The 27,095-nt window shown below is 39.9% G+C and overlaps 1 protein-coding gene across 2 annotated transcripts in view; it reads left to right on the forward strand.

Moving 5' to 3' along the window:
* The window catches only part of cpne5a (copine Va), a 71,556-nt gene that overhangs the window by 36,849 nt on the left and 7,612 nt on the right, over window positions 1-27,095 (forward strand). For both annotated transcript variants that reach the window (XM_069688911.1, XM_069688912.1), the window contains 10 exons: window positions 1,806-1,909; window positions 2,172-2,276; window positions 4,612-4,653; window positions 5,091-5,166; window positions 6,883-6,936; window positions 7,490-7,551; window positions 20,068-20,114; window positions 21,681-21,862; window positions 23,833-23,960; window positions 25,759-25,861. In XM_069688911.1, the coding sequence (XP_069545012.1) occupies window positions 1,806-1,909; window positions 2,172-2,276; window positions 4,612-4,653; window positions 5,091-5,166; window positions 6,883-6,936; window positions 7,490-7,551; window positions 20,068-20,114; window positions 21,681-21,862; window positions 23,833-23,960; window positions 25,759-25,861 (903 nt within the window). The remainder of the gene's footprint in view (window positions 1-1,805; window positions 1,910-2,171; window positions 2,277-4,611; window positions 4,654-5,090; window positions 5,167-6,882; window positions 6,937-7,489; window positions 7,552-20,067; window positions 20,115-21,680; window positions 21,863-23,832; window positions 23,961-25,758; window positions 25,862-27,095) is intronic.

Below are 27,095 nucleotides of genomic sequence, written 5' to 3' on the forward strand. Positions count from 1 at the left end.
CTGCAATGAAACAAAGAGTGAAAAATGTAAAGGGGTCTGAATACTTTCCGTACCCACTGTAGGTAGAAGGATGGAGTCTGCACTCTGTTATTCCCCTGCTGTTCCTAAACCTCAGTGTCTGAAATGAATGTTCTGCCTTTTCCCCACTTAATGAGAGAACACTGCGAGGCACCAAAGTGGGTGTGTTATCTCGGCCTAATGAAGGCTTAAGGCACCGTGCTGCCATGATAGTGTAATTGTAGAGGCTGTGTCAGGGTTAAGCAGGACAATGATAGGATGGTTCTGTTTTCAGGGCTTGGATAACTGACCTTAGTAGTCTTTTACCATGATGTGTTGTTTTTCTTGAATTCACAAAATGGGAACTTGGAAAATGAGATCCTCTTGTGAAAAGCCACCCAGGGAGAGCTTGATGCACCTCAGGTACAAAATGCACAGTGGAAAGCTCCATAACTTGGCTGATCTGTATCTGCTAAGCAAATTGGAAAAAGATAATTTTCCATCACTATGCTCTCTACCTATATTGCAGACTAGCTAGAAGCACAGATAATAACTGACAATTATTGTAGGAGATGGAAATAGATATAGAGCAGCCCATTTACCTGCCACCACTTACAGTTTTAATCAGCTTTCCCTCTGTTTCAACATTTCTACTATGGTGGTTGGAGACAAATTGAGCTTAGAATGAACGGAAATAATCAAATTAGCAAAATTTTCAGGTGGATACGCCTAGAGTAATTGTACTATATATGTCCTGGCATCCATCTTTTCTCTCAGCAGTTGCCTCAGAAATAGTGTCAGGTCCTCGCTGTGTCTGTGTCCATGGCATTAAGTGATGTGCTGGGGGTTAGTGCGAGGCAGGTCAGAGGCAGAGCACTGCACACTGATGTGGGTCAAAGCAATCGATAGGGGCCCTGCCTGGCATCATGCTGATTCAGATCTAATAGCGACACTTCAAAACCTAAATGCCCGGGAGACCAGCGGGGCAAAAAGCTTTTCTTTTTTTTCTAGCTGAAGGCTCTGAATGTCTTCACACCTTCTCACACTTAAAGATATGATGATTCAATGCCTGACTTGCATATGCAGCGTGTTTCAGGGCTGAAGAGTCTTTTAAAAAGACTCCCAGAGCATTGAGGTGGAGGCTGTTGGTGATGGAGAACTCTGCAGAGTTTCTTCTGGACATTTACAGGTCCAGTGTGGCCACTATGCAGCCTCATTATTATACAGTGCAGACTATGGTAATACCTTGACCACAGGGAGACTATCTGGAATCAAGAGCTTAAAAGGGCATACTCATTGTCCTTGGTGTGGCAGTACACATTGAAATGCTGCCTAAATGAGTGTAATTACGATAATACCAGCCTTTCTAATGTATCATTAGCTGCACTCCACATCCTTTTTGTACATGGCCCCCCATCCCTTCCATGTGCAGGGGTTTAGAATCCATTTCTGTGCCTGTGCATGGTGCCTCATATTGTTACTATTATTATATTGAGCACAACAAGGTATTTTCAATTTCATATTCCTTATCCCATCCACATTGTTATGCGGGTGTTGCATAATAAAGAAATGGTAATGAATGCATTTGCAGGTTTCTGAAACTAGAGCCCAGCGGTTGGTTTCTCCCTGCTCTTATTAGGATTCAGTTAGTACTTTGCTTTTATTTGGTGCCTCAGTGCTTTTATATCTTGGTGCACAGCATGTATAAAAAAACAACGGGAGGCAATGAGAGGCAACAGCATGGATTTACAGTGTCTTTAACTTTTTTGTCTTCCCATTTCCCTGACTGTTCTTTGCTCTGCCTGTAGGATTACGCCACCATGCAATTCTGTGCCAACAAACTGGATAAAAAGGACTTCTTTGGAAAGTCAGACCCATTCATGGTCTTCTACAGAAGTAACGAAGACGGCACGTGAGTTCACCTCTTGCTTCTGCATCCCAGCGGGTTTGGGCTTATCAGAGGCAGATTGGTGGGCGTGAAGACCTGAGAGGAAGGGGAACCAAGGTCGAGAGAATTAGATTGTGACCCCTTGAACTCAGCTGCACACAGATACATTTATGCAGACATGGTCCCAAGGAAAGCCATACTGCAGTGAGAAGACTTAATCATTTTTTTTTTTTTTTTAGATGTGAGTTTTAGGCTTTTTAATCCCTGTTGACCTGCGTCTCCCCAGGTTCACCATCTGTCACAAGACTGAGGTGGTGAAAAGCACACTGAACCCTATGTGGCAGGCCTTCTCCATCCCCGTCAGAGCGCTCTGCAACGGAGACTATGAGAGGTAGGTTGAATGACTGTAAGTCTTCTGAACACACATACTCACACAAACTCAAATTTTCGAGGGGAAATCAAAGCCACGCAGAGTTTCAATTTGTGGTGTACTTATGGATCGGTGCGTCAAATTTAGACACAATTGATTTTCTTCTGTTATTGTATCTGCTGTTGAAATAGATAATTATGAGAGGCCTATCTAAAAACTTCTGCGACTTTACCCGGCTGTTCATTGATTTGCCCACAACCAGTGAGAGCCTTTTCAAGGGTTTGATTGGCTGCCCCAGTGGCATCTTCTATCTTATCTGAATCTCTTCAGAGCAAAGGGCCTCCTAGGACACCTGAGAAGCAGGAAGGTTTTTTTGGCAGGGAGATAAAAAATGAGAAGATAAAAAATGAAAAAGGAGGGTGTGGCTGTACTCAATCGTTTTCTAGATGTTGACAAGTGGCCTGTCCAACACAGGATCCCTGCTTTATGCTTTATGCTTTATGCTTTGTGTGTGTGTGTGTGTGTGTGTGTGTGTGTGTGTGTGTGTGTGTGTGTGTGTGTGTGTGTGTGTGTGTGTGTGTGTGTGTGTGTGTGTGTGTGTGTGTGTGTGTGTGTGTGGAAGTAGTCAAAGAACACCTCAATCTTTGCCCTCTCCATCACACCGGATGTCAACAAAGGTTCGTTGCTTCGATCTGGTCTCTGCTCACCTGCTGGGAGAAGCTAATTGGGCCAGACAGATGGAGCAGAAGCATGACAGATGCCTGATACCCTTTGAGGATTTTGATGGCAAGAGAAATCTACAGCAATTTAGTCTCTTGAGTTTTCTTGTAGAATATCTGCAGTTTCTTGTGCTGACATTTTATTGGCGTGCTCTATTTCTGAGCTCTATACTGCAAAACCACTGCAGTTTTCATTCTTTTCATCCAGTACTTTTCGACAAATCAAATTTTGAATTCTTGTTTAAAACATAATTTCTCTGAGATTCACTCGTGGCCTGGTTTTGACCCACAGTATGTGTAGGGATTTAATAATTTCTTGACTTGGGCATTTTTTACATGTATGGACAGGAAGACAGATGATTCAGCGCTGAACAGGCACATGTTTCTTTCTTTTTTGTCTATTCCCAGGTTCCTTACGTAAAGCTGTGGTGATATGTTCACAGCCTCTCTGCAGTCATGTCTTTCAGCCTCATATGAATCTCATAAATCCCTTGTAATCATCTGGCTTTAATCGTGATCAGAAAGTGAAATCTCCCCACTATTTTCAGTCGAACATGCACAGGGGAAAGGAGCTGAGATGAAATTGATTTTGGGATTGAGGATGTGTCGTAGTGCTGCCCATGACCCTGGTCATCATTTTGATGTGGGGAATCATCTGCCACGAGGGCGCCTGAGTGTCAACACACATGAGTGTTTTTTTCCTCAGTCAACACTACAAGAAAGATTTGATTGTTTTCTTACTCTGACGCTGAATATTTGCTTGTTTTGCTGTAGTACAACAACTGATTTTAGCACAGGTTCACTACACCTTTCTCGTCTCATCTCTTTCTGTATCACCTGGACTACACATGTTTGTTACGCGGGAAAATAAGGTTAAGTACAGACAGAATGAGTTCAGGTCAGGATAACAGGGCAGCCCTCCATCACCGTGCCTCCTCCTGGACCCACTGACACATGATTGACAGCAGCTGACGGGAGAGTCGTGGGTGGCAAGCCACCAGTTTTTCCATCAGATCAAGAGGAAAAGAGGCATCACTTTCTTACGTATTTCCAATGTATTTCGGTAACTTGAAAAATATGCCGTTTCCTCAGAGGTTAGTTTTCTATCTTTGGCATGTGCTGAGAAAACGCTTCACCCAAAATTTTGGCAACTCTCTCAACCTGCTCTCTCCTGTGTAAGACACGAAAAGTCAGCCGTAAACAATTCATTTAAATTTTTAATGCCAGTCTTTAAAAATTTAAACTTTCTTTGCTTTTTTGGAGTATGACGGAAACAGACAGAAACCAAATGAATTCTGTGATTTTGTATTGGGTGTTAGTCTTGGTGAAATGTTTACATTCACCAAGACTGGTCTCGATTTGTTATTGGCTAATGTAGTCTCAGTGTGCAGCACAGTTCAGCTTCAAAGAGGTAAGATGTTTGCATCTCTCAAATGCAAAACACAGTGCAGGCTCCCTTTGATTGATTTAATTCAGCCTTCACTAACGATTAATGAGCTTGAATGGCTTGTTTTGTGCTGCGTCATTTCAGAAATGCAACTAGTGAAGTTTCTCAAGGACATTATGGTCAAAGCTCATGTGTTACATTACGCTCCCACAAACAAACACTTTTTGTTCTCTTTTGATTCGTTTCATAGGGCGATCAAAGTGGAAGTGTATGACTGGGACAGAGATGGGAGGTGATGGACACACACACACACACACACACACACACACACACACACACACACACACACACACACACACACACACACACACACACACACACACACACACACACACACACACACACACACACACACACACACACAGAGCACATTGACAATTATGAACTGATTAAACTTTTGTCAGTGCTTGACTCCTGTTTGTGAGTTTCTTCTTCAAGTCTTCTGTAAATAACATTTGCATCTGTTCAGAAACAGTTTTCACACCACACTCAGTTTCTCTGACTTAATTGTTAAGAATTATAATTACATTTTCATAAACAGATTATTCTAATACATCTCTGCATTAATGGGTATAATTCCTTCAGCTAAATTTATCTACCTTGTCAAGGTTTTACCTACTGTGTCTGAATGAATTCTTTGTGATGCTGTTGTTTGTCTTTTTCCACCAGCCACGATTTCATCGGTGAATTCACTACAAGCTACAAAGAGCTTTGTCGAGGTCACAACCAGTTGAACGTATTCGAGGTGGGTAGAGATAAAAAACAGTCTTTGTGTTTTGACTCTTGTTGTTTAATGTGTTTCAAGTCAAGTAAAGCACACCCTGTGATTATGACCGCACAAGGCTACGTGCAACCTATTAACGAATGAATTGTGGGAGCCTCTTTGCCGCAAAATTATTCTTTGTGCTGCATCCATTTCTGGAGGCCACTGTGTGACACCTACTTCAGTTTAAGAGCAAATCAGTGTGCCCTTTGGCTCAGCCAGGTCTTGTTTAATAACAGGAAACTCTTCAGGACGTGCTTGTTTGAGTCAAGTTGTGACTGTTTGAGATTAACAGTTAGCCTCCTTGGTCTGTCCCAGCTCTTCTTGCCATTGGGAGGTTAAGTGGTGCAGCAGACAGGCTGAAGAATGGTGCTTCTGTGGTGAGAATACAAATGGATATGCAACAGAGTTGTGCAACTGATTAGAGATTTTTTGGATGGTACTTGGAAGGGTAGATAAGGTATTGCTATCAGGCACTCTGGGGCCCTTTTTGGTCCCTGCTCATTAAAACACTTGCCATATTACATTAGCCTCTGAATCAGTCATGGAGGTGGCCTAAGAAATGAACAGGGACAGTAAAGAAAGTGAGAAGGAGAGAGGATGATGGGATAGGTTAGGAGACACACAGTGACAGACAGACAGAGTGAGTGGCATGCAAAGCTGCCCTTTCACACTGCTGACATGGCAGAAGGAAGTGCATCCATTACCCTTCACTAAACCTTTCTGTATTTTAATAAGAAGATGGAATACAGCAGTTTCTTCTTGCTCTCTTTGCCAATTCAGTGACCTTGGATAGCTTTCAGAATGTGGACGTAAAGCCACCTTTTCGCTGCTGACAAATAAAGATTTGGAATAAGTCACAGGCAACAATGTTTAGGTTTCTGCCTACTTAACCTGACATGCACAAGGCCTGCATACGTTAGCTCTGAGTTCAGATGACAGCAGGATAATCCTAACGGAGGCTGGTGTAATTGAATGTGATGCCTTTATAAGCAAGGACTGAGTGATGGCTCCAGAACTATGAGGCATCATCTTTGTAGGACAGGTTGAAGAGTAGCTTTATAGACCACAGAGGCAGAACGGAGGAGAAGAATAAGAAAGTTGGATACCTTTTGCTTTATTATGCAGCTCAGTATCCTCTGGGCTTATGCCTTATGTTTGTGTGCAAACCCGTAGGATAAACTGTAGAGATATTTGACCTTGCTTGCTGTTGCATGCATGCAAGCCTTATTTATAACTTTCATTTAAAGCTGGGATTGCTGTAATTGCTCTGCTCGCCTTTCTTATTGCCCCTATGTTTGTGTGTTTTTGTGTATGTATCTGCACACATTGCACATTATTGTACACTTGTGAATGTGCACACAGTATCATCTATTCTATAGAATCTGTTATCACTTTGTTTATTACATATGTTCCACTGTCACCAAAACTGGCAGTGTGCATGTGAAATGTTCAGTAGAGTGTAGGTGCTTTAAAAACATCCCTCTGAATAATCTGTCTCGCTGTGAGGCATGATCAATGGTATCTCACTCTTACCTACTGCAGTTATTGGATTCACTCCCTATGCTCCATTACCCTTACAGACATGGAGTAGGAGGACAAAGATGTTTTTATTACTTGCCCACGGGTGGATGAAAAGAATTGTGCTGCAGGTTTACATTAGCATTATCCTTCGTTTCTATTCTGCCTTCATACCAGGTGGTGAACGCCAAGAAGAAAATAAAGAAAAAGAGATACATCAACTCTGGGACGGTGAGTCTAAGATCTGAGATAAGAGGAAATCTCCTGGTGCTTTCACACTCCTGCCTCGTTCCTTTTGTATTCATCGGGAAGTTTCCACTAAATGGATTACATGAGGTCGCTCAGCTCTGGTTAAGGTTTTGGTCCATTCCCAAGTCTCCGAGTTTATGATCCAGACAGTGAGTTTAAGTAGAAGGGAAAACATTCTCATGACCTCAGATGGGGTGAATATCCGAGTCTGTTGAAATGCAATAAATGACTCCTGTCCGTGTTCTTTCAGTGAAGAGTAATGATAGATGTTCATAAATGAGCCACAGCTTTGTTGCCGCTGTGACTCTGTAATTAAAATCGGTGATCTGTTATCCATCATGCTGATCATCCGTCATTCCGCAGCCACACTGATGTTCAGTGATACTAATATGCTGCTCAGGAAACAAAATCGTTCTGCATGGATAAACTATTTTGTGGTTGGTTAGCTCAGAGGTCAGTGTTAATGTGCAGATTAGTAGATATGTTTTCCGTAATTACTAAGCATGAGTTAATCTGATTGTACTTTGTTTCCCAGGTGTCCTTGTTGTCATTCAATGTAGAGTCGGAGCACACCTTCTTGGATTACATTAAGGGAGGGTGAGTTACACCGTTGTTGTTTATGTACACACAGTATTACCTTTGTGCCAGGCTCTTTAGGGCAACAACACAAAGTTTAACAACAAATAATTAAATCGTTTAGTCCCCCTTTACTCAGAAATGGGTTTTGCCTATTGGTACTTCACTTAATGTTTCAGTTTCATTGGGCAGAGTGAAGCATGTGCAGTTTGGCACCTGAGGGTTTTAATGAGTTTAACAATGAAGGAGGAAACTATCCAGTACTTTAACTGGATAGCTACAATTATCACTATTATTTATGTGATTTATAAATTCTTAAGCAGGTAATTCAACTTTTATTGGGAAACGCCATATCAAACACAAACCAGATTATTGCTCCATGCGTAATATTTTTTATGTCCTTAACATGTCTTACTAAGATCTTTAATTACTTTGATATTATTTAGCACTTATGTAAATATATTTTTATATATATAAACACACAGCTGTTGCAAACCCAGGTGAATGACGTGAAAAGCTAACAAAAAGTTGGTCACAAAAAGGGAGTCTAAGTAGCCTGACAGTAAAATTAGAAAACAGGCCTCCTTTTATAACCCCAGGCTCACTGTAAAGGATAAATTTAGCTGCTGGTGAAAGTAATCTCTGTCATGCTTGTGGTCTCTGTCCATTTAAAATGAGCAGCAGTTATTATGAATATACTGCATATCCCAGCATGCACCACATTTAAGGTTCTCCAGGGTGATTATTTATGCCATGTTCATGTCATATTAAAGGATCAGTGTGTAGGATGTAGTGGCATCGAGCAGCGAGGTTGCAGGTTGCAACTGACTGAACAGATCTCTCCTCAACATCCCTCCAGGCATCTATGGCGGCAACTACATTTGTGAAAAATGTGAGAGGCCCTCTCTAGAGACAGTGTGGTTTTGAAATATGGCAGTGCAATATGGCAGCTTCATGGAAGATGACCCACTCCTTATGTAGATATGAAGGTCTCAATCTAAGGGAACAAAAACACAATGATTATTTATTATAGTTGATTTTACAACAACAAAAACATAATTATGAACAAGATTTAAAAATGATTCCTATTTCTATCAAATGAACCCCATTAAGCTCCTTTAAATTATCATGATCACAAGCCTCTGAGTTGTAAATCGTGTACATATCAACTTACAACCTGTAACAAAACTAACATCTTCCACTTTGCATTTAATAAGTAGGTAGTCAATCACCAATATTCACTTTAACTGGCCCTCACATTACCAACGCAGTAATCATATAACCATTTACCGTTCATCATGTGAAAACTTGTTTAACATAGAAATCTTTCCTACCAGCACCATCCAGCTCATCTGAAGTGAACACAGCATCTCACTGTTAGCATAAACGTCAAATAAAATCCACCCACTAAAAAAAGGACCATTTCTGCCTGGCTCACAAACACAACCTCTTGTTATTCTTTAGCATCTATGTAATAACTCCAGCTGCCGGCACCTTTCTTGTCCCGGTTGGCTGTGACTGTTTATCTATAAAGTGGTTTCAAGCTCCCTGTTTTCTCACACACCGACAATTCATCTGTGCAGTCGTTGAGAAAAACAGCCCTGTTAAAAAGTCTTTGGCGCGTTTATTATCTCGTTTATTATGCTGGTGTTCATTGTTATAGATAGTAGTGCTGCTGACTCGCGAGTGGCAATATCCTCAACCCCTGCCTCCTTTTGCTTTACTGTATCACCAGTTGAGTGTGGGCATGTTTTGATGATGAGGGGCATCACAGTGGGCGAGTGACCAGTACAGTACTAACAACAAAGCTAGAGGTTTGCCTTTGGCTGGGGACAGTGGTTGGAGCCCCAGTTTTTGCCTTCATCTCAACTTTTTGCCACCAATTAGAGGAAGAGAGTCTACAGTATGCTAGGAAACAAGTTTAATTGATAAGAAAACCCTGCACACCTGGTGGCAGTGAGAGAAAGAACAAAAACACACCTTCCTGTAGTCTTTAGTTTCACCTTCACATAACTGTTGTATTAGAATATCAGTCAATAGTGGGAGTTGAAACTTTTTAAAGTGACACGGAGAACATTACCCAGTGTTGTAGGCTTTGTAGATATAGCACCGCTTTGACTAATACATGGAAATAAGGTATAAAATCAGTGCTGTGAGATTTAATGCGGTGCCTTTAAATGCATTACCTCGGCTCCTCTGACTCATCTGGTCTCAGTCTCCCCTGCTGCTCATTGCAGTACAAGCACCCATCCACATTTTCTTCAGTGTTATTGGCTGCAGTTATTGAGTGGCCTTGAATTTTTCACGTATGAGTACGAGTGTGGCCACAGAGGAGACGGTCATGTCCACAGCCACAACAACAGTGTAAATGAATATGAATGACTGATAAAATATAGAGAAGATCTGAGAGCTTAATTAAGGGCGGACAACCTGTCATATGGAAATGTTTCTCTGTGGATCAGTGGCTGCCCTGGTTTTAGTTTTCTGCTGCTTTGCTACTGATGGCTGAGTGTCCCAGATCTGTCCTGCTGCTCTCTCTCACACACATGGACACACATACTGTACCGGCACATACAGGACACCCTCTCAAAATAACAGTGTTTTCCTCCTTACCTTTTCTACTTACTATTCTAACTCGTCCTTGAGACACTGCAGAAAAATGTAGGAAGGGGGAAAAACAATAAGGCTCCTAATAGTAAAACACAAGATCAAAAAGTGATATTCTCCATTTACTCACAAATTTTAGTTAATTGGTTCTTTTTTAAAAAAAAATTTTTTTACTTGTGTTTAATGTTTAATGTTGCTGCAACTTAACACCATTTTATATTCACAAACCCAGAATTACAATTTTCCAAGTTCGCAGTGACCTAAATCTGCTAAAGACTGCTTGGATCTGACAATAAAGGGGCTTGTACGCATGATATCCAACTACTCTTTTGTCTCTAACTTGCTGCAGGCATACTTCTACATGACATTTGAAAGAATGGAAAGTTATAACCAGAAGTGAGAGATAGTACACTATTCACAAATTAGTATTACATTAGAGCTTCACTAGAGGAATAAAACTCAACAAAAAAGTAAAATAAGATAAACAACAGGCCTAAATTGTCTGCAAATGTTTTGAGCACACATTTTGCCATTTAATTGGGTGTTGTTTTTATATACCATCTGACTTTACAGAAAAGAAAAACACCTACAGAAGAACTATTACAAAGTAAAGAATATCATAGACTGCTTTTCAAAACTACGTTACCCAAATATTGTGAGAAAAACGCCACCACAAACCTGTTGATCAAAGACGCCATGATCAAAAATCTTGCCCAAATCCCTTGCAGATGGCTCCGCACATTGTGCTCAAAGGGCTGAGTAAAAGACAACCTTTTTAAGTTAAAAATGTTTCAAGCAGTAAAATTCCTCTTTCTCTCTGTGTGCTTTTACTAAAGTTTTATGTGCCCTCTTTTCAATAGCAAACTTTAGGTATTTAAAGCAAAAGGCTCAACCCAAGTGAGTAAATATGTTTGGAAAAAGTATGGGTTTCTGTTGTAGATGTTTCAACGATTAAATGATTGATATGAAGTAAGTTGAATTTCATCGTAAAAGAGCTTTATTCTGATCGAGGTGTTAACATGAATTTGACTTTGCTCTAATTATGATTATTAGTAGAAAAAGTGACACTTTTGCAACTGTTGAAGGTTGCACATATTATGTTTACCTGAGCCTGTTTTTAAAAAGGGCTGTTCTTTGTTATTCAAATTCAGTGCTCCAAAATCAGATTGTTGAACTCTTAATAACACTATCGCTTTGAAATTTGAAACAGCTTTTTATCCATCATGCTAAATGAAAAGTGGTGATCTTCACATGAAACTGTTTGACACAGAAATGAGATGGAGATTACTCCATTAAGTAATGTGACCCTGTGAGGGGAGTAAAGCAATATGTAGTGCTACTTCATCTTTTTGTCACAGACATTTAGAGATGTCGTAAGCTCATCAGCTCTTTTGTTTGCTTCCAGTGCCATGCCTTAAAAAAGGCTGATGAAAAAAACTGTTACTTTAAAACCATTAAAAAAAAAAAAAAAAAAAAAAAATCCTGCAAGAAAATCTCCAGCATTCATGTACAGATTTCTTTTTGCCTCTTGGAGTCTTTTATATCATAATGAAAGACTTGCTGCAGCCTCAGTGTCTCCTGTTGTCATTGACTCCTTTTTGTTTTCTTTGAGCCGTGCTCATAACAATGGAAGTCGTCATGAATTAAAATTCTCCCAAGAAGCCACAGAGACAAATGTTGTCTGCAAGATATCATCATGACAGTTACCGGGGGTGGGGATGCGGATACATTCAGTAATTTTCAGTGCTATCTTCTTCTCCATGTACAGAAAGTCAACGCTATCTCACACTTTTGGTTTCTGTTTTGATTGAGGCTCTCTAACTTTGGTCTGTAAATTGTCTCTCTGGATTTTGTGCTTAATCGTTTCTGGAGGCAGAGAGCAGAACATAAGCCAACATAGATGTATTCTGGCTGCCATTAGAGCGAGCTGTCGAAATTAATTTGAGAATGATACATTGAAGTAAATCCTCTACATGTAAAGGATTTAACGCTACATTAACTCTGACTCATTGTGTTAATGAATGGCCCTGCACCCAAAGCACCCCCACTTTTCAAATGTGAGGGGCCACATGGATCCAGAAATTAACTCTGTATTTAATATAAAATTCAATGATTCAATGATTTTTTTTTTTTCATATTTTAATTCCTACTTTCTTTTAGTTTCTCACTAGCGGATGTTAACAGACTGACAAACTAAAATACTGTCTTTCTGCAATATTTCTGACTCCCATAGCATCCTTTTTCCCCCCAGTCTGACTGAATGACAAAGACACTGAACAATGGTTAATACAGTGTGAGTCAATGTTTTAGTAAACATACAGCCCTTTTTTTTGGATAAAAACCAGGAGTCATAAGAATTAAACTGTATGTCTATGTACAGTAAGACAAGGCTAAGAGTCATGTGAAAAACTAAGTATATCCCATGAAAACTGTAAAAAATGTTTTAACACATTTGAACAAGCAACACTTGATTCATTTTGAAACTTAAAATTTTTTTGTAGTCATTTCCATTAGCCAAAAAAAAAAAAAATCAGTCACACGGAAAAGTTAACTACACCGAAATTTATCACGACTTCAGACTTTGACATTTATAGGGTCTGGTTTTCTCTTTGGTGTTGAACGTGTGGTGTTATCCTGCCAAGATCTATAGAGCTCTCTAAGGCCTCTAGAAAAAAGGTTGTGGATGTCTATGAGTCTGACAAGGGATTTAAAAAGATCTCCATTGAAAATCATCTGATGATCATCAAATTTAGCCCAAGAGATGAAAAATGTATCCAAGAATCACCATATTTCATCATTAAATCTGCAGGAACCTCATGTAACTGTTGCTGTCAAAGTGCACGAGTATCCAGTCGGATAAACTAGCACAAATTTGACCTGCGGGAGAGGCGATAGGAACATTTTGCCAATGAACATTTCAGCAAAGACCAGGCCTTTTGGAATAATGTTCTCTGCACAGTCAAATCAAAGATTGAATTGTTTGGCCACAGTGACAGTAGACATGTTTGGCAAACACCAAAGATAACTTCTCACACCAGCTGAGGCAGTGGAAATGTTTTGGTTGGCGGTAGCTTTGCTGCCTGAGGGACTCAACTCATTGATTCACCCGGATTCTGCATCATATCAAAGAGTTCTTGAAGATAATGTGAGGCCATCTGTCTAGAAATTGAAATTGAACTGAGAGTGGACCTTTCAACAGGATAATGATCCTGAAGCACACCCTCAAATCCACCAAGGAATGGCTCGAAAAGAAGAAATAGACCATTATGAATCGGCCTGGTCAAATATTTCAATCCCATTGTGGGGGAATTTGAAACTGTCTGTAAATGCAAGAAAACTCTGAAACATCTTGCAACTGAAGCAATTTTGCATGAAAAGTGGTCAAACATTTCAGCAAGACAATGTGAGAGAGTAATGAACAGTTATGAAAAACATTAAATGATTTATACTGAAGAGGGCAATACGAGCTTCTGAGGCCACAGAAGATTATGACATCTATAAATATTTTTGTTGATTAAATTATTGAAAAAGTATATTTTCCTTGTAGTGTTGGGTATCTGTTGGCTTGTATCAAAGAGAATCAAGTATGTGCTAGAATAATTCAAAAAGGCCTTACTTTCCCACCTGACTGTGATTTCACTATGTAAAATCTCCCCGGTCATAAATTACCTAATTTATAAAATAAGAAAAGGAAAATTAAATACACTGCATTTAACAGATTATCAGCTTGGAGCAGATTGCAGGACAGACTGATGAAGAAAATAAACAAGATTGCACTGGCAGTGGAGTGAAGAAACAGTGAGCGAGCTGCTTATCCACGATGGGAAAGATGAACTGTAACCATGGAGAATGACACACCAGACTGAAGACACTTCAGGAACAGTAGCTGCTCATTTGGTCAATTATACCAGAAAACCTTCAATATTTGCATTTGGAGCTTATTCTCTGCTGAACATTCATCAAGTTAGCTTGGATTTAGATGTATGATTAGTAAGTATCTGAAAGGGTTTCAAAGCAGCCACATTATAAAATATATAACTATACCACTCCCCTGTAACCTTAACCTTTAAACCAAGATGGAGATATACTTACAAACGCTCATTAGCAACGAAGGTTTTGCCCCTCTGGGACAGTCAAACATTTAATGGTTGCTATGCTTGGACCAATGAAGATAAATGTGTTTCCACCAATTATATAATGTTTGCTGTTTAAATTCGCTACATAGGGAACAAGCAGCCCACGATGTTGCCAAGTTAGAAAGATAAGATGTTTTCTAAATGAGAAAACAAGTACAGATATTGAACATTTTCAACAGATATTCCTAAACATTTTTTTTTTACAGTTTTGAATGCTATTGTTTTGTCCATACCCTGTTTTTTGCAGGATGGTTTCTCATCATTAATCACAATCAGATTAATACGTTTTCACATACATAGAATTTATCTTTGTGTAGTCGTGCAGAACAATCAAAAACCCAACGCAAGTGTAACAACACAAAGAATACTAATGATAGGGTTAATGTAATGCGCTGTGTTAGATGAGTTCAGAGATGTGCAATAAAAGAATATAGATTTCACATTAAGATGATGTATAGAGTGTATGAGTGGGATAGATTATATGTCAGTGAGGATTTCAGATGTTCGTTGATGAGACCAGCTGCAGTCAGGAAGAAACGATTCTTGTGGTGTAAAGTTTTGGTCAATAAAGACCTCGGTCTCTTGCCGGAGGGGAGTGATTTGAAAAGTCTAGTCTGAGAGGGGTCGGACATGATCCTTCCCCATGGGCCTCGCCTCAGTGTCCTTAAGGCCTGCAGGTCTTGGTGGGACGGCAGCCAATCACCCTGTCAGCAGACTGAACAATACCCTGCAGTCTGTTCGTGTCCTCAGCAGATGTTTACTTTCCAAAAATAATTTCTTGAATCTGATTCAGATTTACTTCTACTTTAGTTTAAACTTCGTGCATCCCCAATGTGCAAGAACAAAAGATGAAATTCATGACTTCTGGCACTGAACAGAGGCAGTGTTTGTCCTGTGGATTGCTTGGTTTTGATTTGGCATCTGTACTTGCTGGGTGAAAGAGATTACTTTTCTCCAACTCATGCAAATGTATAAAAAGATTGAGCTTGAATGTCAGCCAACACTGTCATTCAGACAGATGATGAGAAATGTGACTAGGAGCTGGGTGTATGAGCAGCAGGCTGTATGAATCTGATCTTAGACCCAAATTTGATATTTTAGATCTCTGCTATTGATTTCCCTCCTTTCATGTGTGTTTGCTTTACTGCTCCCTTTCCAACAGGTGATAACTAACACAATGCATTTTAGATGGTCTCTGAAGCGGAGGGAGAAAGCAATTTCTTTTCCAGAGCCACCATTGCATCCTGACTGGTTACACAGTGAATTGTTTTTTCATTAATTTTCTTGAACCTTCAACTGGGGCAGAGATATAGTCAAATAGAGGTAATTAAAGTCCAAAAGCCACATACTGTTCTGATTCATAGAGGCTAATGAAAGATTTATATTCTTTTCATCACGTTGAAATGTTTCTTTTTAAATTAAATCTGTAGTGAGATCGGCCGTGTAATAGCTCATGTGGAGCCTTTATTGTGTGGAGATCTTATTAAAGTTTAATGGTTTCATCCCAAAATATCCTGTTATCCTGAAATAGGAGAAACAGATTATCATTTTTATTATTTAGGTTTGTTTTGTGGTCAGACTGAAAAATGGCACTTCAACAGGAACACACCATTTTCTTTGCTTCATCTTTTTGCTACCCTTTGATAGTCAGTGATTTTGAAAATAGGGAGGTATTTCTTAGCTGTGAAAGTCACTCTTCTGCAAGCTTGTTTACTGCACGCATTATGGTTTGTTGTTTGTTCAGCTCTGCAAAACAACAGAAGAGAGATGGCATTGATGTTAAATGATTTCAGATATTGTGTGTTGGCCTGCTAGGTTTTGTGCTGCTGGGGTTTTGTTCTGACACTGGCCCACCGTTGGTCCTTTTCGTCTTTGCTTTTTCTTGGAAGCAGAGGCAGAACACTTCACTTTTAATTTATGTATGACACAGTTGTGTTCAGTTTTGTCCAGGTAATCACCGCAACTGTCATTTTCTTTCTTCTGAGTCTTGCTAGTCTTGTATTTTTATTCAGGCCTACAGATAACAAATCTGTTCCTCTCTTTACCCTTCTGTGAGGTGTTGATTCACCTTTATGGACGTGTTGGAGGAGGCAGTTTGTGGTCTGGTCGACTGTCTTGCATTATACATAAAGGTGTTTCTGTAATTTAGCTTAGAATAATTGATATAAAGGGACAAAGTTGTAAAATTTTCCATCAGTATAGCACAATTAGACTACATTCATTTTAGCTACGGGCAATAAAGTAACAACTGATGTCTTAACTGTGTCCCCACGTTACTGAATCCAGACCTACACCCTTGTATGTATCTACCTACATTGCTCCATGATGTACGTGTCGTCCAATTCCCAGCACACACTAATGAGATTGTAACTGGGTGCGTTACATACAATATCTCACCCTCTCCAGATTGCCAAGACCGCAGACATTTTACATTACAAAGACTCTTGCCATATGGTGTTTGTCTTACTGGAAATGGAAAGTCAACATGGCGCCGTTACATGTGTACCTATTCTAAACTGTTGCAGTAATTCAAGGTGATGCAGAAACTGGTTGGAGAGCTGTCACTTAAACAGAACAAATTTGAGAGGTGACACTGAGTGGTGATATTAAAGGACACTGTAAGGGAATTATTGAACTGGTTGTTCTGAAGGATTTGTACTGAATCAGATTGTATCAGGCTATTTAAAGGCCGGTGTCAGATTTATTAACTGCTGGCCGAATGTAGGAAATGATGATCGCACATTAATTTGTCCGTTGTGCAATACATCACTCAAAGAAGAGTCTGAAAAATTTAAAATGACTGAAAAATGACCTGCTCTCAAGGACTATAGATTGGAGGATAGCATGGATAAAAAAATAGCATCTCCAGACCAGCTACTGGTTGTTTACAATGGGACTTACAAAACAGGCAATTCTGCAGCATCAGTCAACGTGAATCTAAATTGATTTCTTAGTCTCAAAACAATTTGGGCTAATCTCTTAAACAAATCCCCACTGGGCCGCATAAGTGAAATAAAAACACACAATTATTAAAACCAAAAGCAAACAGGAGTCACACCAATTATTCACCTGATTTGGTTTGATTATTTTAAAGATAAAAACTATTTGTGGCATTGTTTTGAAAACATCCTCACTTTACTTTTAGTGCTTAAAACTTTTGCTTTGCAGAGTAGTGTATGTGTATTCATAGATGTTACTCTTCCTGCAGCAAGCCACAGACAGACTCCAGCAAAAACGGATCCCAAGAGAGCTCCGTGTGTCCATGCTCTGTTTGTTTCAGTAGTTTTCTCTAATAGACAGTGGCATCACTGGGAATCCCCTGACTTCTGAATTTGTTCAACCAGTGAACCCTCATGGAAAACTACTACAGAAAGGGAGCATAGGATGCTAAGTAATTCATTTTAACCATTAGCAACCTGAATCCTAACCCCAACCCAAATAAAGAAGAAAAGTCATTATTTTATAGATGCTTTATGTTTTTTTTTCTAGAATGTATATTTTACTAGTCTGGCTGTGCCGACTCTTTCTAACAGCTTCAGTTTTCTTCGCTGTGATAACCGTCTGGAAACTCGACTCCTATTATCATTTGCACTGCCACTCTGAAGGGAGGACCAATTAGCAAGCAGTATGTGTGGTTAACCGTATCTATACCGCCCCTCTTTCACTGTGATTGGATGATTGGTGACAGTGACGAGCGCAGTGCCAACATTTTTCTAACTGTCATTGACCGAAAAAAAAAAAAAAAATCGCTGCACATTAAGCATTCAGTGCAGAATACACGCTCAGCACCTCGTCAAGTTGCTGGTGTTCATTAAAACAATTTTTTAAATATGCTGTACTCAGGAAAAAATGCTTTGTTCACCAAAGCGTTTTTTTTGTTGGCAGAGTGTCGGCCGGCTTCGGCTAATGCTGATTGGTTTAAATTAACCGGAGGCCAAGCAGGATGGAACAACTGCAAACGATTCGCTATGGAGGGTGCCTAGACCCAAATAGAAATTGGGCTCTGGTTCGCACAAGGCTAATATTTTCCATGCTTAGATATAATATATAATGATATACAATCATGCAACACAAATTTCTGGTAGAAAGCTGACTTCACCACCACCATCACAATCACCGGGCAGGTACATCAACCACCAGATTTTGTTAAATGAATGTTTTTTTTTTTTTTTTAATCTACTGCCAGCATTACCTTCATACCTGTCAGCTGGTGGTTAATGTTTGGGAGAAATAGTAGCTATGGAAAATAAAACATTGTGGTTTTATGGTTAGGATTAGATCATTAAAATAAAGATTTATGAAGGTTTATGAAAAGTCAAACAATAATTGTTCTTGGATGTCATAAAGTCATAGTGTCAGCACACAGGATCAAAAACTCTTTACTTGGAAAGAAAACAGATGATTATCATAGTTGTTAATTAATTAATTGACTGATTGATTGAGAAAACACAGCAATAGGCTGTTATGAATGTGACACTGGTCAATGCTGTGTACTTATCCCTGTAAACATCCCGGTAAAAAAAAAAAAGATGGATCATGTTAAATTTACAGCAGAGTTCAGCCGTTAATGTCCAAGGATGCACATCAGCAGTTTAACTGACAGTTCCCCTGTGTCAGTTTCTACTGTCCTGCACTCAGCCCTAACTCTTACTCACCACCTTGCTTCTCGAGCTACATATTCAAAACTAACTGCAGAAATCAGGAGAGACTTTCAAATTGAGGCCACATGCCGCAGTAAAAATTCCACTTTGTCGTCCGAGTAGTCCGGCTCAATGCTGATTAATGAGCTGAGGTCAGAGTCTCCCCAGGAGGATGCCGCCATTATCTCTGATATTGTGCTTGTGGGAATTTCTGAATGGAGGTGAAGTCAGGAAGAGGCAATCAGTGTTAATCACAATGAAAGAGGACACACTTTGATCTAAGATTCACTCTTCATTTGTCTCTCTTGGGAGGCAGGTGAATGCAGCAGAGACTGGTTAGGCCATGTTTAGTTTGCTTTCGAGGTTTTGGCTGTCATTACGGGCTCATGAATAAAAAAAATCTCTGGTAGTTTTTGAAAACGTTATATAGCTGCCATTTCAGCCTTGATGCAGGGAATAGCAGATCTCACATATTTTTCCTATTGTTCATACAACAGCAACCAAGCTGAACAAAAACAATAACACAGTGAGAAAGAAGAGTACGGTGGCTGTAATGGCTATATGTTCATGTAAATGTACACATTTCTTGAAAAAAACAAACATGGCAACTACTCAACGACTGAGGGATTTGGGTTATTTTATTTTTATGACTGGTTCATATCTCTCCTCGGGGTGTGCTGTTAATCACTAAGCCAGCTGCACCAACTCATTGTGTTTGTGGAAACCATTTGGGAAATAACTGTGCCATTATCAGTTCTCTAGATATTGTGCGATGTGTTTGTGGTCCTGCCACTGTGCTGTTAAATCTTTGAGTAAGACATTTATTTAAAGATCAAAACAGTTCTGTAGATTCAGTTTGACCATGAGCAATGGATGCACTGTACGTATCTCTTCACTTTATAAATTAAAGTAAAAAAGCCTGATTAGATCCTGCATTGCTTGACTCCCAGAAGTTGTGAAGAAGCAGCAGGGAAAGTAGGCAATGCGATTGCATGATCAACACTGGGGTTTAGTTTTGTCACACCTTTTTCTCAGATGTGAGAGATGGAGCAGGGAGCTCGCTGTAACCAGGGAGAGCTGCATTAAACTGCAGTGCTGAGTTTTCCTGCCTCTCTTTTGTTAACAACATCCTTTCCTGTATTCATCTGTTTCAGGACTCAGATTCACTTCACAGTGGCCATTGATTTCACTGCATCAAATGGTGAGTGTTTCAACTACCACTTCCCCGCTCTGCTTCCATTTGTCTTCCCATGTTTGACTGAGGCATTTTCCACGAGTCAAAGACGGGCCAGAGCTTTGTTCCTGCTTGTGATCATCTCTCCTCTTTACTGTTAAAGTATTTTTGTTGAAGTGTTCACAGAACATTATCAGGGGTGGTTTTGGACAGACAGAGAGGAGAGAAGACAGCAGACTTCATTGTAAATCAAATTTTGCAAAGTTTGAAATCAAGTAATGTATGTTGACGATACAAACAAGTCATTCATAATTACACAAGATGATCGGGTGTACCCACATACAGGTGTAAAAATGTATATGTGCAAAAAATACAATCTATTAACAATGATAATTGAAATTAGATAAATGGGAAGAAAAAATAACATTAACATCTACCTCTATGCTCTTTGTCACCCCCTGCTAAGTACATCCTCTAACTCTGAAACAAATCAGTGCAGCATTATGGTGGTATGCAACCCTAATACCGCATTCATGTCACGTCACAGTTGATGTTATTACGAGTTACTGATTCATGAATGTGAATGGGAACATTGGATATTCCTGAAAGCGCTGATATACCTGACTTCTCGCTTCATAGCCTGCAAGTGCCGGTTAATCAAGCAAACACAGATGCCTCATCTCAGCCAAATTCACTTGTTCAATGTAATTAAATCCAACTGTATTGGATATAGTGCTGTTAATGCACACTGCTTTTACTGTATCCATCTGACATGATGGCATAAGATCCTGCAGGACATGCAAGGTGATTTAGATTTAGATTTAGATTTAGATTTTGACTTTATTAATCCCACAGTGGGGAAATGTACTCGTCACAGCAGCATAGAGAAAGACCAAAAAAGTGCACACAATATGAACAAATTTACAAATACTTATGAGATATAGGAAATAAGATAGATAAAAAAATAATTATTTTAGAAAACAAATAAAATAAAATAAGAGCATTGAATAAAAATACACACACACACACACACACACACACACACACACACACACACACACACACACACACACACACACACACACACACACACACTATATACACAAAAACAAATAAAATAAAATAAAAATAAATACAGTTTTGAATGATGACTGTAAAGTAACAGGTGCTGTGGAATAAGATGACCAGTGCAACATTATTTTATTGTGGTATTGAAAAGTCTGACGGCCGTCGGAACAAACGAGCTGCGGTAGCGCTCCTTCCTGCAATGAGGGTGCAGCATAGATCTGTTGAGAGATTTTGTCCATATAGTCAATCAGCAAACATATACAACAGCATCTAGTTTTGGAGTTCAAAATTTCACTAACATTAAAAACATACAACAGAAAACACTGATATGCTCTGTTACTCTCATGCAGCAGCTACTGTAACGTTGCAGAGTTCTGGTGTTGCTGATGAGGCAGGTAGCCTCACCGAATCACACCTATGATTGAAAACATCCAATTTAGTTTCTCGTTTCTCCTGGTGCAGCTGTGAGTTCGCTCTCAGTGCCACGGTTTGCATCATTGACTCCCACTTCTCTTGTCTTGAAAGGAAATCCATCGCAGTCCACTTCACTACACTACATGAACCCCTACCAGATGAATGCCTACGCCATGGCCCTGAAGGCGGTTGGAGAGATCATCCAGGACTATGACAGTGATAAAATGTTCCCAGCCCTGGGATTCGGTGCTAAGCTGCCCCCTGATGGGAGGGTTTCCCATGAGTTTCCTCTGGTGAGTAAACTATGGGATTATTTTGGCCAGTGAGGTTGTAATTGAGTTTATGTAAATTCATGTGAGGATGATTTTGAGCCGCCCAGTGGATCTTATCTTCCAGACTGCATACTTGTGTGCTTATTTTCCCTGCATGTATGGGTGTGCTGTTTTGATGTGCGCATTTTGAGATAAATGCAGCAACACCTCTGATATGCATAATTCAGAATGAAATCCATTCACCTTTTATAGTGCAAATTATGTTCTGTAAGGCTGAAGGATTCTTAAATCGATTTAGCTTCTCTCAGCCAGCTAATGTGCTCTGCCTGCTGCATAGTACAGCCTAATGAGGAGTGTGTCTACAGGGTAACGTCCGCATCACTCCTCGTTTCCATTAAGATTTGCAAATTAAGATTTATCTTACCATATAATTGAAGGCTCACACTTTCATGCTGTAGTTATGAAAGTAGGTTGAAAAGTAAAGTTACAGTCCCGGGTGAGATATTTGTTATAATGTATATATTTGGGTAGAACTTTGCCTTGAAGCGAAAGAAGCTAACATTTGAAACAAAGTTTAACAAGCTTACCTCTGGCGGAAAAAAATAGTGTTTTTTTTTTTTTCAAAATATCATTCAGCCCTCAACTGCACACTGTATCTGTCACGGAGAATAAACATCTGTGATACTTGAGAACGCACCCAGCTGCTGCATCACTGCTGCACTGGGTGTGTGAGAAAAGCATTTAGTCACCTCCAGGTAAACTAATATTCAACAATAAAAGATAAACCCAGTTTGTAATGGAGACAATGATTTCTATTATCTATACATGGTGCAGTGGTATTAATCCATGGGTATGACACATAATGCATGTTGAATAAATATCTGCTCTTGTGTTTTTATTTTTCTATTCTTTATTTACTTTCGAGCATTATTTTATGGTGTGATTTTGCAGAGGTTGACTTAAGAAGCAGAGGGGAGCCGGTCATCCTGCCTGTGTAGAAAAAAAGAAACTTAAATTAGCACTGATAGTTTAGAACTCGTATATTGTTTCTCTTCCCGGTTGTCTCCTCAGTAGGATGAGAGCGGCAGGCCCAAACACCTGCTGATCAGTTCCAGGAAAAAAACATTGCAACAAGGACGAGTAAAGAGAGAGGCAATGCTGATTCACCAAATTATTTTGAGCATATATATATATGTTATTGAATTATTTATTTGGAATCTGCATTTAAGTAAATAGTTATTACTTGTGTTCTATTTTTGTCCAGTGTGTTTTATGGTAAAAGGTACGACTTCATGTGGTTTTGTACTAACATGAGTCGTCTCTTTCTGCTAAATTGCTGTTGCGGGCAGGTTATGAAAGGCAGCTCAACACTCGTGGACTAGTTACTCCTTAACTTAAAGTTACTATGCAGTAGTTTATAGTTTTACAATGAATTTAATCACAGTGTGAGGAATTTGTTTGAAACCATTTACTGACAGAAGCCAACTTTGCAGCTCAAGTCAGCCTTACACAGCTTTAAAGTCTCAGCTCATTGTTAAGTTCACCAGTCTGCAGTGGTACTGCTTTTGGTCCATCCTGCGCACCACGTAACGGGAGATAGACACAGTTCGATTCGAGCTGGTGAACACAGCAGAGCACTTAGCTGATAGAGTGACATTATTTCCCTCAGGAGATGGCAGATGTTGAAATGAAATGAAACATTTTTGACTGTAAATGTCTGACAGTGTTGCTCTGTAACTGCTTGATGTGTAAATAAGCAACGGTTTGCTAACAAGTTCACCATATCAAGGTGATAATATGTCAGTGTTCATAACTTGTTTCTGCTGGCCTGAACTGGCCAATCAAATCAAATCTGTTATTTAAGGTCTAACTCCTTTTGGTACAATTTAAAGCACTTTTGACAAATCATAATGTAAAGATTTATTGTGTTTTTCATTCTGACTGCCATTTTTGTAGTTTGTGTACCTTTTGTGTTTTGTTGTTTTCTTCAGAATGGGAACGTTGAGAACCCGTACTGTAACGGTATGGAGGGGATTCTTGAAGCTTACCATCAAAGCCTTAAGACGGTTCAGCTGTATGGACCCACCAACTTCGCTCCCGTTGTTAATCATGTGGCAAGGTACGACTACAGAGATTTGTCCCAGTGAATACGTCAGAGCGCAGCCGCCCTTTATTTGAAAGTCATTCTGTGAATAATCTTCAGCAGGCAGCCACAGTGAGGGATGGTTTCTCTATGAACTGAGCAGAACTAATAAAAGGAATATGAACAATCAACTGCCGGGCTAAGATGAATAGTAATGGTAATAAGGCACATGTAGGGCGAGACATCTTAGAGGGCAGTTGCTACATTATGTTTTAGACATTGGGTGAACATGGGAAGGTGAGGTGGCGGGACTGGTTGGGGACTTTTAATTGCATTCATGTCATGTAGCCTTTCATGACGTGTTGATGAATCACACTGCTCAATAAATGAGCTTTACTGTAAATAGGGCACCATCATAAACTTCCTGTCATTGCAAATAGAATAAGTGCACAAAGTAAATTAAAAGTCTGTAAAACATTAAATGCACAGCAGACATCCTTTGTTGAAAATGGTCACCACATGGTTCAAACAGTGGTGAAGTTATTATATTAAAAGCATAGGTGTACAATGTGTCTCCTCTGTCCTCTGTTTTAATATTGGACTCTTAGACTCAAGCTGTTACCCATTACTTGGCGTGGACTTGAATATTAATGACCCACCTTTTGTGAATTGTACCGGCTGAAAACAGCTGGAGACGTATTGATCACATTTTTAGTCTCTCTCTGCCCAGTGTGCAGTATAACTCTGGGTGCAGTGAAATAGTTATTCACAAAGATGTTGCAGGGAGACGCTTCTATAACAAGTGAAGTAGGTCATCCAAAAAAGTGATGAAAAGATTAAAATGACTATTCACATGACCAGAAACCGATCTTAATATTCCAGTCTGAGCAGAACTAGCAGTTCTTATAAGTAGATGGTTTTGAAGCTCGCATTCGGTTTTGATTTTACATGCATCACAAGCAGAAAGCTGATCATTTAATGAAAGCAGGCGATGCTGTTGAAGGGTTGAAAGCTGCACACCGAACACTAAATGTACAGAAGGATGTTAAATGGTTAATGTATCCACTGTGCTTGTTCCATGCTCTCACCTGTGTAGGAGTCTGTAACACAGGATTGACTTCGGTGCTACAGTCAGTATGCTCTAAATATGTTCAACTGTCTCCAGTGAGCATGGCCCACATTATTGTGAGGCAGCTGAGGAAGGCAAATGTCTCTTCAATCCCCTAAACACCAGTCATCGCTCTTGCTCTTGTCACTGACTGGGCATGCTCTTTGATTAAAACGTCAGCACCTCAGTTAAATTCACCAATATGAGGGCGAGAGCAGAGCTCACCTCCGACCTGTCCTTGGCTCTCACGATGATCTGCCACGTTTTTGTTTTTTTTCCTTCCTCTCGCTCATCAAGTCTGGTCAAATAAGTGCTCGGCAATCAATAATGTTCTGAAAGAATATGACTGCTGCACTTGCATAAACAGTTTAATAAATTATTCATAGAGCAGACCGCGATGGGCGGGAAACTAGGACACACTCACTGTGGTGTCTGATGGATATCATAATAGTGTCTTGATAGACCTCTCAGACACGAACAGCTAAACAACATGCTTCACTGCTTTACAGGGCAATATTAAGCCTTTGTGTCACAATGTAGGTAGAGGGGGAGTTTGCCTAACGTGTTCTTTTAATATATTTTCTTAATCTCTGACACAGTGGTTACTTTGCTGCTCTCAGAGTTTGTCTCTGGTTGTTCAAGTCAATTTAAAAGTCTAATGTAAACCCATGAACATGTATGCTGAATCTTTTCCAACATTTTTAACTGATGGTTTCTTTCTCCCAGCTATGCAGCAGCAGTGGAGGATGGATCTCAGTACTTTGTCCTGCTCATCATCACTGATGGTGTGATATCAGACATGGCTCAAACCAAGGAGGCCATAGTGAATGTAAGTGCTGCTCTAACACAAGTAGGAGGATGTTATAACCTCTCCCTCCCCCCTCCCTTTGGCTCTGCAGGGCATTGCAGGTGCTTTTAGCTTACTTTGCCGCTGCTCTCAGGCTTTCTGTTACTTTGAGGCTTTATAAGCCAGTAGCACTAGATTTGAGGATTTATGGGATGTTTTCTGCTCCACTTGTTTCAGTCCCTGTGCTCAGATGCTCTGTTTGTCCAATATTTTTTCCTTCTTACTGAGAAGCTCAAGGTGCTGCAAGGCTCAGCTGAGACTCCCTCTTAGGTCAACAAGTTCACTTTAACAGAGGCAAGATCCTCAACCAGCGCACTAATTGAGGCACCTGTTTTGCCCCCTTTTTTAAAATTGTTTTAAAGGATTGATTGTGTTTGTCTAATGCCTTTACTGCCTGCTGCATTTTTGTTGTGTCTTGACAACACTGCAGCTCACCTGTAGTTAGAATCTGTCCACTGGAGTAAGACTGGCACTCAGTGAGTCATCGTCAACCAGGTAGACCATCACAGCGACACAGTGGTCTGACCCCCAGCAGACTGGGTTTAAAGGGAATTTGCGACTGTTAATCAAACCATTCGAACAGCCACACCTTCCTTTTAAGATCTTGTCTGCTGCTCTGCGCTCTGCTCAGCCTGAACCTGCCACCTCCTGCTGCCACCTGGACCTGGCGGCTGCTCTCTTCTCTGCCTACAGAGCAGAAGACTGAATGTCCTGTTTCACTTTCAGCCTCAGCCCTGGAGGTTTAACTCATTAACGAGGAGTTTTGTGCAAAGCTCATCTCTGCAGTTATGATTTCTCAGTGCTGCATTTTTCTGAGCAAATGTTAAAGAATACACACAGCAGTTATTGGCTGGTAAACTGCTGCAAATGACCAAACTGCTTGAATGTTTATTCTTTTTTTCTCCCAAAGCAGCACAGCTGAGCCTTCAGTGGACTAACATGTCCACATATCTTACAGCCTCTGGGGTAAATTCAAAACTGCATCTCTTTCCTTTGTTATCTTCATTTAAACTCCAAATTTCATTTTAGGATTATAAATTATAAAAGAGAGTCTCTCTCTAACCTGAAAACATAAATTAATTTGTGTGCAGGTATTAAATTACTGCTGTCAATTTCGTGTCTGGATGGGAGACTTGCTCAACCAGTAACATCATAAAATCCATGAATATTTTACATGTTGCGGGGCATTTAAAGGACTCAATTTAGTTTATCTTTC

Source organism: Brachyistius frenatus, unplaced genomic scaffold, assembly GCF_029030835.1.
Source record: "Brachyistius frenatus isolate BFR_SWC_R1_liver_20210118 unplaced genomic scaffold, ASM2903083v1 Contig_6, whole genome shotgun sequence".
Taxonomy (NCBI): domain Eukaryota; kingdom Metazoa; phylum Chordata; class Actinopteri; family Embiotocidae; genus Brachyistius; species Brachyistius frenatus.